The 11,235-nt window shown below is 45.5% G+C and overlaps 1 protein-coding gene across 9 annotated transcripts in view; it reads left to right on the forward strand.

Annotated features, from left to right (window-relative positions):
• The window catches only part of sall1a (spalt-like transcription factor 1a), a 121,707-nt gene extending 111,300 nt beyond the window's left edge, over positions 1-10,407 (forward strand). For 8 of the 9 annotated variants that reach the window (XM_068650498.1, XM_068650501.1, XM_068650497.1 and 5 more), the window contains 2 exons: positions 3,928-7,313; positions 8,981-10,407. In XM_068650498.1, the coding sequence (XP_068506599.1) occupies positions 3,928-7,313; positions 8,981-9,430 (3,836 nt within the window). In that variant the 3' untranslated portion in view covers positions 9,431-10,407. Of the gene's footprint in view, positions 1-2; positions 1,593-3,927; positions 7,314-8,980 lie in introns of those variants that run through there. The other variant, XM_049718817.2, reaches the window with a different exon arrangement.
• Positions 10,408-11,235: the final 828 nt, after the last annotated feature.

Genomic DNA, 11,235 nt, shown 5'->3' on the forward strand with positions numbered 1-11,235 from the left:
TTTATTTTAATGCATAGTTCTAAAGAACACGCACACACATCGCCGCTCCTATTATATTAACTTACTTTTTTTTTTTTTTTACTTTTATTTGTGCAACTTAACGTGTGTGTTTAAAAACTTTATAATTTTATTTTTGGGTTTTAAAGCGAAGCCTCTTTTCAACCGGCTCGGACCACCCCGGCGAAGTCACTCACACACACAAATGCATTCAAAAAGTGTGTTAAAGCTTCTTTGTCGTCTTAAAATCGTACAAACTGAACGTGTTTGCTTGCATTCCTCTTTATGCACATAACAAGACTGTTTACTCATCGTCTTTTTAGATATTAAAAAGTCTTACTCAGCGTGAGTCACACACACATACATACACAACACACACACGCGCGCGCTCAGACAGTTAAAAGAATTGTTGACTCAAATAAGTCCGTTTTTGGTTACATAAAGGAAAACAGTGGGATTTTTACAGTGCCGTAATTTATGACATCATCAGGAAATAATCGTGTCAAATGTTGCGTTGATGGTAAAAAATGTGATCCGATTCGTTCGATCAGTGAAGTTTTTTTTTCATGTCGATACGTGTATATTTAAAATAATAATTTGTCATACTTGTGAATAAAAGTGCAGATAAATTCGGGGATAAAAGTTACGGGAGTTTAAAGGTAATGTTTTTTCACTGAAAAAGCCATATTTGAGCAAAACTTATGTCGTTAAAATTTCATTTCTTAGTTAAATTCAAAGTGTTAACGTGCAAAATATGTGGATTTTAAAGTGCAATTTAAAACAACCTATGAATGTCACATTTCTGGAGTTGCTTTAAATGCACATTCGTGTTATAATATTCTACTGTTCTGCCCAAATGAAACTTGCTTTTAATTTAAGTATGTGCCTTAAGACTATTGAGTTTCTCTCACGTGCAAAATATGTCACTTGGATTCAACATGATGCTTCTGTAAAATTAAAAATAGATTTGTAAATTAGAATTTGTAAAAATGTTTTTTTTTTTCACCCCCCAAAGAATGAGGGTTAAAAAGTGTGTCAAGATTTGTGTGTGTGCGTGTGTGTGTTGGTGCTGTGCTGTTTTAACCTTTGCCAGTGTCCCTCCATGTGAGGGGCGACCGGGGTTCAGGGCCCTCTGCGTGTGTGTGTATGTGTGTAAGGGGTGCTCAGAGTTCAGGGCCCAGTGAGATCCACTTCAGGTCGCCATTGACCCGACTAGTCGGAACCGCAGGCGGCCCGAGCCAGGCCCTGACACTCTTTTTCTCCTTCTATTAAGCGTTTAAGTGAGGCTCTTATCAATATTTAGCCCCTATCAGAGTGGCCCCCTGGGGGGGAATTGGCAAGGGCAACCCCCCTCCTTCGTTCTCTTCTTTCTTTTTTTTTTGTGTGCCCCTGCAAACAAGAAAGTGTTTGTCATTTGGTTGGGGGGTGTTAGCCCCTACCCTCCCTTCCTCCATTTGCCTTAAGCATGACACCGGACCACAGCTCCGCCAGTGTCCTCCTGCGTGGCCAGACTGGACCATGATGGTTTTTGCTGGACCTCCATCTGGTGTTGAGTGCGATGTGGAGCTCCCAAGCCGCCCCTAAAAAAACACAATGTAGGATCTCGCCTGCTTCAAATCTTCACTCCTTCTTCTTCTTCTTTTTCCTTCGTCTTTTTTTTTTTTTTTTTGAGGCCTTCTTGACTATGATTCATAAACAGCGCATCCTCCTCGCGGCAGCTTTAGCTTGATTCTTAATTTTAATTCGAACTTAATCCCTGCTATTTTGGGAATTAAGCCTAATGCTAGCATCTGCGCCATGTCCTGTGCTCCAGCATTGATTTTTATTTTTTGTCCTAACAGTTTGACACAAAGCTTTGATTGTTTGCTCAAGTAAAATAGCACACTTTGGACACAAAGTGTAGATTAAAACTCACATGCTTTAAAAAGATAACACAATGCTGTTAATATAACTAACCTCTTTTTTTTAAAATTTTGTTTGTGCTCAAATCTTGTTCAATTTAAACGTATCGCAAAGTCGCCATCTAGGAACGTCGGTTGATGGAAAGTATCAATTAAACGTATCTTGTAGTTTTGTAAAATGGAAAAACAAGAATTCAATTTGAATCAATTTCAAGTCAGCTTTTTTCGTGACTAAATGTTAAAAAATATAATGTATTTGTACTGTATTGTAATGAGCGTTTAATTCCTTGTAACTTTTAAGCACGTGTACAAAAATTGGAAATACATTAAAAAGATCAGAAAATAAGAGAAGAAAAAGCTTATTACCTGTAATGTTATGTTTTTGTTGACTTATTAACAAAAATAACATTTGCATTAAATTTCAAAACCCTTATATCGGAAATGAATGTGGAATAAATATTCTCCAAAAATATAGTGACCCCATTTGGTTAAAAAAAAAAAAAGCTGAATTTATTTATTTAAGTACATGACAGATTCTCATCATTTTTCCTTACACACACTTCATTTAGTTTGGTTTTCTAAAATTTCTTGCATTTTTGACCGTTTTTTTTTTTCCATTTCCGTGTCCCTTTCATTTTCTTATTTGTCTTCCCAAAATTAACTCTCAAGCAAAGCTCTGCATGTTCTTTTCAAAAGTGGGAGATTTGCCGTGAAAAGTTATGGCGTGTGTTTGCATAGTTGGCCGGCGTTCGGGCCGGGGGGTTTATTGTCATGGCAACTTTGCGGTTATCTGCTGTCTGGCGGCGCTGAAGAACACCGAGGGAAGATATAATCCCTTTGAGTGCGCTTCGGAGTGGGACCCGGCCCCGGGGATGAGCTCGGGGGGCCGGGGTCCCGACCAACCGGCCGGCCGACCATCCCCGCCGCTCCCATGCTGCGTGAACAATGGGGAGGCATCCTGTCTCGCTGTGGGGCGGGGGGGGTGTGCACTTCTGCAGGGTTTCATTTGCAAATGAATTCTTGGCCCTGATGAAAGTCTCCCGAATGGGGAGGAGGAGGAGGAGGAGGGTGCGAGGCAGAAGGGGGCTCAGTCGCAATGAAAGGGATTCATAGAAAAATGCAATTTGTAAAGCAACTTGTATGTTAAACAGATTTCGACAAAAGAGGGGCAAAGAATGCAAAATGAGTTTGAGAATTCCGGCAGCACCATTGACGGCGCACTTTCAATGACTTATCTCTTACTTTAGATAGTTTTAAGAGCTTTTTTGATCTCCCGTCATTTTTTTTGTTGTAGTTTGAGCGTTAGTCATGTGACGCGTCTTGTGATTTGTCAAACGGGATGTTTTACCGGTTTAAGGTAATTCAATCATACTCCTTCAAACTATTTAACAGCATTACCATTCTCTGTGCGGATATTTCCCACCCCCCCCATTCCTTTTTTTTTTTTTTTCTTGTTCGGCCTCAAACGCATTTAGCCGTACCGATAACCTGTCCGAAATGGCGACGTCGGGCTGAAAATGAGCAAAGTTGACAGCGAATTGAAAGTCTAATAAGTCCGTCCAATGCTTGATTGGCGCAGAGTGGACAAGCAGACTTTGAAGCGCTGTATTGGAAATCAATGAGTTTCTATGAAATTTCATTAAAGGGTCCTAGCCGCGCCCTCGCTGCACTCTGTTCTATATTTTTGATGGATTATCTGAAGAAAATGATTACTTTTGCCTCGGCCTGATGTACATCTTCAAACATCACTTTTAAGCGATATGTGAGTAGTTCTCATTGATTTTATATCCTCTCTTATCTTGTTTCAGCGACCACTGCACCCTTTTTTGTCATCGCTCATAGCTTATTGTTGCTTTTTCGATCTCTTTTTTTTTGGTGAACACATCAAGGGGATAAGTGTAAAACTGATTAACTTAAGATTAGCAACAATGGAACTTTAGGAGATAAAGCCGCCGCTTTGGCTGCAAAACATTTCTGATCGCTAATCCTGTTTCGTCCTCTTCTTTTCTTTTTTCTTTTTTTTTTGCAGGGGACACAGAACTTTGCTTCGAGGACCCCCCCTGCAAGGAGTCCGACGCCCACGTCTGCAACAGATGTTGCGCCGAGTTCTTTGAACTCTGCGAGCTCGAGGAGCACCAGAAGAATTGCACTAAGAATCAGCTAGTTCTAATTGTGAATGAAAGTCCAGCCTCTCCCGCTGGATCTTTCTCACCCGGGTCCCCTTCTCTTAATCCTGACGACCAGATGAATGACACTGCTAATAACACTGATCAGACAGAGTGCGGCGACCTCTCTGAGCTCGCTGCGCTGGAAAAAGACGAATCCATGGATGTGGATGTTTCAGGGATGAGCAGCGGTCAAGAGGAGGAATGCAGCCAAGCTGAGAGTGGAAGCCCCAGCAATGCGGCGAGCAGCTTCAGCGGGAAGGCCACTGCCGGGCCCGCTGTGGGTACTTCCGCAATTTCAGCCCCTCTGCCTCAGCTGGGCAACCTGGCCGAGCTGGGCAACTTCTCCATGATCAACAGCAACGTCATCATCGAAAACCTGCAGAGCACCAAAGTGGCTGTGGCCCAGTTCTCCCAGGAGGCACGCACCTCCGGGGGTCCCCGGGTGGCGGTGCCCGCCCTGATGGAGCAGCTCCTTGCCCTGCAGCAGCAGCAGATCCATCAGCTGCAGCTCATTGAGCAGATCCGCCACCAAATACTGCATCTGGCCTCCCAGTCTCCAGAAATGCAAGTGCCCCCGACCTCAGCTCCGGGCACAATGGGACCCGCCGCCGCCAGTCCGCTGGCCACCCTGAGCTCCCATCTCTCGCAACAGCTGGCCGCAGCCGCGGGTCTCGCGCAGAACCTGGCTAGTCAGTCGGCCAGCATCAGCAGCCTGAAGCAGCTCGCTGCTGCGGCACAGCTACCTCAGTCCAACCCGAGCAGCAGTGAGACATCTCAGAGCATTAGCACCCTGGTGCCGTCAACAGGCAACTCCCAACCCCCTGAGAAGAGGCCGTGCAACGTCACTAACACCCCGCTGGCCAAGTCTACCACCCCGTCGTTCGGGATTGGTAGCTTGCTCAGCTCGGCGGTGAATCCCCTTCTACCTCAGCCCCCGCCAGGAAACCCCATGTTCTCCAGTTCTCTTCCGAGTGTCGGCACCACCGTTGAGGACCTCAACTCTTTGGCAAATCTGGTGCAGCAGCGAAAAGGCAAGGTGCCCAACGTCGCGTCGTTCGAGACCAAGAGCAGCTCAGAAGAGGCCTTCTTCAAGCATAAGTGCAGGTTTTGCGGCAAGGTGTTTGGTAGCGACAGTGCCTTGCAGATCCATTTGCGCTCGCACACCGGCGAAAGGCCGTACAAGTGCAACATCTGCGGCAACCGCTTCTCCACCCGGGGCAACCTGAAGGTGCACTTCCAGCGGCATAAAGAAAAGTACCCGCACATCCAGATGAACCCGTACCCCGTTCCCGAGCATTTGGACAACATCCCGACGAGCACCGGCATTCCCTATGGCATGTCCATGCCCCCGGAGAAACCGGTCACCAGTTGGCTGGACAGCAAACCCATCATGCCCACTCTGACTTCCTCGGTCGGCATGCTGCTGCCGCCGACCATGCCCAGCCTGCCCCATTTCATTAAAAAGGAAGATCACTCGATAGCCATAACTAACCTTCCGGTTCCTTCAACTACAAGTGACTCAGGTTCTTCCGAGCCTTCAGCTAAAAGTACCCGAGCGTCAGAAGAGGGCGAAGGTGCAACTCTGCCTACCTCAAACGGAAAAACTGAAGAAGGCAGCCATTCCTCAGGCTTCGTGACCAACGTCAGCTCGGCTGCCGAGGGCGCCACCGAGTACACCACGTCCAACAGCCCGCCGATGTTGACCAACCCGCTCATGCCTCTCATGTCGGACCAGTTCAAGGCAAAATTCCCCTTTGGAGGTATTCTGGATCCCCTCCACGGCTCAGAGACATCCAAGCTGCAGCAGCTCGTGGAGAACATTGACAGGAAGGTGACGGACCCCAACGAGTGCGTCATATGCCATCGAGTGCTGAGTTGTCAGAGCGCGCTGAAGATGCACTATCGCACTCACACAGGGGAGAGGCCCTTCAAGTGCAAGATTTGCGGAAGAGCCTTCACCACCAAGGGGAACCTGAAGACCCATTACAGCGTCCACAGGGCCATGCCTCCTCTTCGAGTTCAACACTCGTGCCCGATATGTCAGAAGAAATTCACCAACGCCGTGGTGCTACAGCAGCACATCCGCATGCACATGGGCGGACAGATACCCAACAACCCTTTGCCCGAGAACTACCCGGAATCCATGGTCTCTGACACCGGCTCGTTTGACGAGAGAAACTTTGACGACCTGGACAACTTCTCAGACGACAACATGGAGGGGATGGAGGAGGGTCCCGACAGCAGCGTGCCAGACACACCCAGGTCAGCGGACGCTTCCCGCGACAGCCTGTGCGACTCCCCGGTCGCTCTCGACGCCGAAGGACGAGAGAACCCCCAGTGTATGGACGCGGAGGAGCTGCGAGAACTCAAAGCCATGTCTAACGGCTTGACAGAGGGGGATTGTCTCACCGACTCTTCGTCTCTCGGCGGGGACGTGGAAAGCCAAAGTGTGGGTAGTCCAGCTGTGTCCGAATCTACCTCCTCCATGCAGGCTCCCTCCCCCGCGGGCATGCCGCCGCAGCCCCGCAAATCGCCAGGCTTGGAAGAAAGGCACCAGAGGGCATTCTCCATGGAGCACAGCGCCCTCCTACACCCTCACCCCTCTAACATCGGAGCCTTGGACCTGACGTCGGTCAACGCTTCCAAGGACCCCCTGGGCATGATTTTCCCCTTCCGCGAGCGCAGCATAGCCAAGAATACATCTTGCGACATCTGCGGGAAGACGTTTGCGTGTCAGAGTGCCTTGGACATCCACTACCGAAGCCATACCAAAGAGCGACCTTTCATTTGCACGGCCTGCAACCGGGGATTCTCCACCAAGGGCAACCTCAAGCAGCACATGCTCACCCATCAAATGCGAGACCTGCCCTCGCAGCTCTTCGAGCCCTCCAACACCAGCGTGTCCTCCAGCCCCACGCCCTCCCTGCTGTCCGTCAGCTCCCTGGGAAAGCCGGAACTCAACGGCTTCCTGCACGGCCTCCACCCGGAGGTCAAGGACCACTCCGCCCCCTCCGCTGTCGTTTCCGTAGCGGCCGCTGCGGGCATGGTCACGTCGTCCGCCTCCACCTCGCCGGTGCTGTCGGCCGCGCCGCCCCGCCGGACGCCCAAGCAACACTTCTGCAACACCTGCGGCAAGTGCTTTTCCTCATCTAGCGCCCTGCAGATCCACGAGCGGACGCACACCGGCGAGAAGCCCTTCGCCTGCAGCATCTGCGGCCGTGCGTTCACCACCAAAGGAAACCTCAAGGTATTCTCACAAAAATCATAAAACTGAAGTTCGCTTCAGGATTCAGTTTGTTAAACAAAATAGACTAAAAAATTACACCAGTGAGTTTGCCACTCGCCTTCACCATGTGAGCCAGGTCTGCTTTTTGTTTTTTTGGGGGTTTTCAAAAGTAAGAACGGACATGATGTCACAATAGTGATCGGTTTCCTGTCTGCTGTGAAATAATTTCGCTTTCTCGATTAGAAAATGACTTGTAATGATGAGTGGTGACAAATGAGGGGATAAATCACGGTGACGGGGGTTAAACCAAATTGCTGATGGGAATTAGAGTCACTTCCATGTTTGTTATGTTTGCTTCTTTGCTACACCAGGAATGTTCGTGGGTCAGTCTGACCCCACTGCATGTTTAATTCTCCAAAACAAACAAAGAGAACACACTACTAACCCGTTGCGATTCAGTCAATATTTACTGCAACTACGCACTTCATTCACTTTTTCCCCTTTCTTTTTCACAATGATTTTTGGAGATAAAATGCACATCCACACAATTTTGGATGTTAAATGTAAGTGATAAAGTATTGTTGCGAATGAGTAGATGTTTTTCAAAAAAAAAATTTGTTGCCCCTTCTTTAACTTTGGTGTCAGACTTAATATATTTAACAAATCATGTAAGTGGGTTGTTTTTTAAATGTTGAAATAATCTGGAAAAAATACAGAGAATTATTTAAAAAAACGTCTGCATTTTAGCCTATTTCTTAATTTAAAGAAATATTTATATCTTGATTTAAACTTTAAAACTGGTCACAAGTTGGGAGCTACATGCCCGATAAGTGATACAATAAACTGTTTCCACAAAATGCTAAAGCAACAGAAAACAAATTTTAAATTTATTCAAAAAAATATTTGCCGGAAATAATGACTGCACAATTAATACTAGTGTTCAGTTTTGTCATTCATTCATTTCTGGACAATTAAATCTGACCCGTGAAAATTTCTGGGATAGCAAAGTAAGTGTTGGATTTTCAAAATTTGCCGTGAATAATTCGATTTTAGTCGACATGTGTTGTTAACATTCTTGTATCTTGTTGAAAAACTTGATGGTGCCACAGCAGCAGCAGCAATGAAAGCAGACAGTGTAATTTTCCGCCCAAGCCTGCAAGTCCCGCGTGAGAGCAGCATATTAGGGCTCAGACCAAGCGGCCTCCCCAAAATAAGATGTTTACCACCACACGCAGTGAAGCGCCTCACTGCATCCTGGGTGTGAAGCCGGTTTCATGTGCAGTGCGGTATCATTGCTATTATTTTTTCCATTGCATCATCTCTCATTTGCATTCCTGATCCACCCTCCTCCCTGTGTTGGTCCACATGGGCACGAGGGAGTTGCACATTAAAACATTTAAAAAATATTTCAACAAAAATAAATAAGGGCATATTTTATTCAATTTTCTGGGGTAGAGGAGGTCAAATAATTTTGCTATTTTTTTTAAATATAATTTTTTTTTTATGAAATGTTTTTTTTTTTTGCTAGATTCCTTTTAAACGGGTCAGTTTTACTTATGTAACAAGAACGGCAAATTCATGATCCTGTAATGTGACAGGTCAAAATTTTGAAAGTTTTAAAATGTCCAGTTTAGTGTGTATATTAATTTAGTTTGAGCGTTTATTCAATCCCTGTTTTTGCCTTGCAGGTCCACATGGGCACCCACATGTGGAACAGCGCCCCCGCCCGACGCGGGCGCCGGCTCTCAGTAGACGGCCCCATGGCCTTTCTGGGCGCCAACCCCGTCAAGTTCCCGGAAATCTTCCAGAAGGACCCTGCGGCGGTGTCGCGGGTGGGCGCCGGCGACCCAGCCAGCTTCTGGAACCAGTACGCCGCCGCCTTCTCCAGCGGCCTGGCCATGAAGGCCAACGAGATCTCCGTCATCCAGGGCGGCGGCCTGCCGCCCATGTCTGGCGCCGGCGTGGGCAACGGCGGCAGCTCGCCCGTCGGTGGCCTGACGGGCAGCCTGGACAAACTCCACAGCGCCGAACCCAACGCCGCCCTGGCCGGCCTGGAGCGAATGGCCGGCACGGAGAACGGCGCCCACTTCAGGTTTACGCGATTCATGGAGGACAACAAAGAAATCGTCACGAATTAGACACACAGAGACACAACCAGAACTGTGAAGACAAGTCTGTTTTGTACAATGTACATGTTATAGTTCCCGGGAGCTTATTTATTAGTGACTATAACCGTGCTTGAGACGCAGTGGAAAACATTATAACAGTTAGACCAGATGTGTGTGCGTTCGTGTGCGCGCGCGTGCGTGTGCTTCTTCTAAAGACGACGTGTGATAGATACTGACCCTGGCATTAAATTATTTTTTTCCGTGTCCCCGTATAGATATGACGTCTGCCTGTAAGATGCAAAATGCTGTAAATATTGTACACTGATCTTGTAGACGGTTTGACGTGTGTTCACAGACCCCCCCCCCCCCCCTCTTCCACGCCCCACGCATTATTTAAGGAAAACAAAACATGGACATTTTGATGTTTCTTGCTACTTTTTATGTTTACTTCCATAACCCCCACCACCCACGGCCTCCCCCGATGTTTGGAACAGAAACAGCCAATCGTTCTCCACAGTGCTGCTAAAGTGTCGTGTTCAAGAGCCCCCAAAAGATGATGTACATAAATGTCAAGAAGAAGTCCGGTGGACACACAAAAATGATAGTGTTTTTTTTTTTGTTTTTTTTTATAAATATAAATATATTGGGGTTTGACAAACCTTTCGGACTGTTACATGCACTTTCTCGGAAAGGTGGAAGATCTTTAATGGGTCCAGTTTCGCTACACTTTAATACCTACTAACAAAAACTCTAAGATACTGTAATTCTTTACTCGAATAATAATCAAATACATCTGTTTTCCAAAAGAAGCATTCAGTGTTTGTGTTGGTGTGCTTTGTTTTATTTAGTATCAGTTCACCTTAATTGCATATGTGATCATTTAAGTTAAAAAAAAAAAAAGTTTAATTTGGCCACCGGACTGGCTGGCAAGTCCTGAGTGTACACCTCAAGCAATGTACATTACAGATAGATTGGGTATAAAAATAAAAATAGAACATTTAAACATGCATGATAGGTCTAAAATGTCTTTTGGTGTGAATGTGACTGTGATTATTGTCTGTGCGCTTTGATTGGTTGGCAACCAGCCCAGAGTGTACCTCTCTTCTCGCCCCAAGTATATATATATATATATATATATATATATATATATATATATATATATATATAAATAAAACTTATTTTTTTAAATAACAATTTTAAAAAGAATATTGTTAGCTATTTTATAGATAAACATCCAGAATTATGTTCTTGTATGTGTATATTTTTATACACATTTTTAGTCCACACTTGATGTATTTAAGTTTGAAAAAAAACTTATTTTTCCTCTAACACTTTTTAATTAAAAAGCTAAAAACAATATTTCTTGGCTACACATACATGCGTTATAGTTTTAAAAAATCGAAAATTAATTTCTTGTAATTTTTAATTAAAAAATATACGTTTTACTTGATGTTTAGAAAATGAATTGAAGAAAATATTTCAATTATTTTTCTCATTTTATCAATTAAAACAATTGCCGACATGCCGTGTGTGGCAATTTAAGGCTTTTAAATTAAATAATAAACGGATATTATCAGACCCTTTTGTATTAAATAAAGCTGTCACAAAAACTGTGGCACCGCGTGATACTGATTTAAAAGGCAATTTGTCGTCTCGCCCTTTTTTCTTTTTCTTTTTATTCTTTTTTGTCGTTGTCCAAATCGCTCAAGTGAGGTTTTGTGGCTGCGCCGACAGCCGCGTGTCCTTGAACGCGTCGCGGCGCATCCGATGCTGCGTTCAATTGTATCTCGTCCTCTGGAACTCGCGCTCTGTTTTCACGTGTTGAATGCGGCGCT

The sequence above is a fragment of the Syngnathus scovelli genome, chromosome 4 (genome assembly GCF_024217435.2).
Source record: "Syngnathus scovelli strain Florida chromosome 4, RoL_Ssco_1.2, whole genome shotgun sequence".
Taxonomy (NCBI): domain Eukaryota; kingdom Metazoa; phylum Chordata; class Actinopteri; order Syngnathiformes; family Syngnathidae; genus Syngnathus; species Syngnathus scovelli.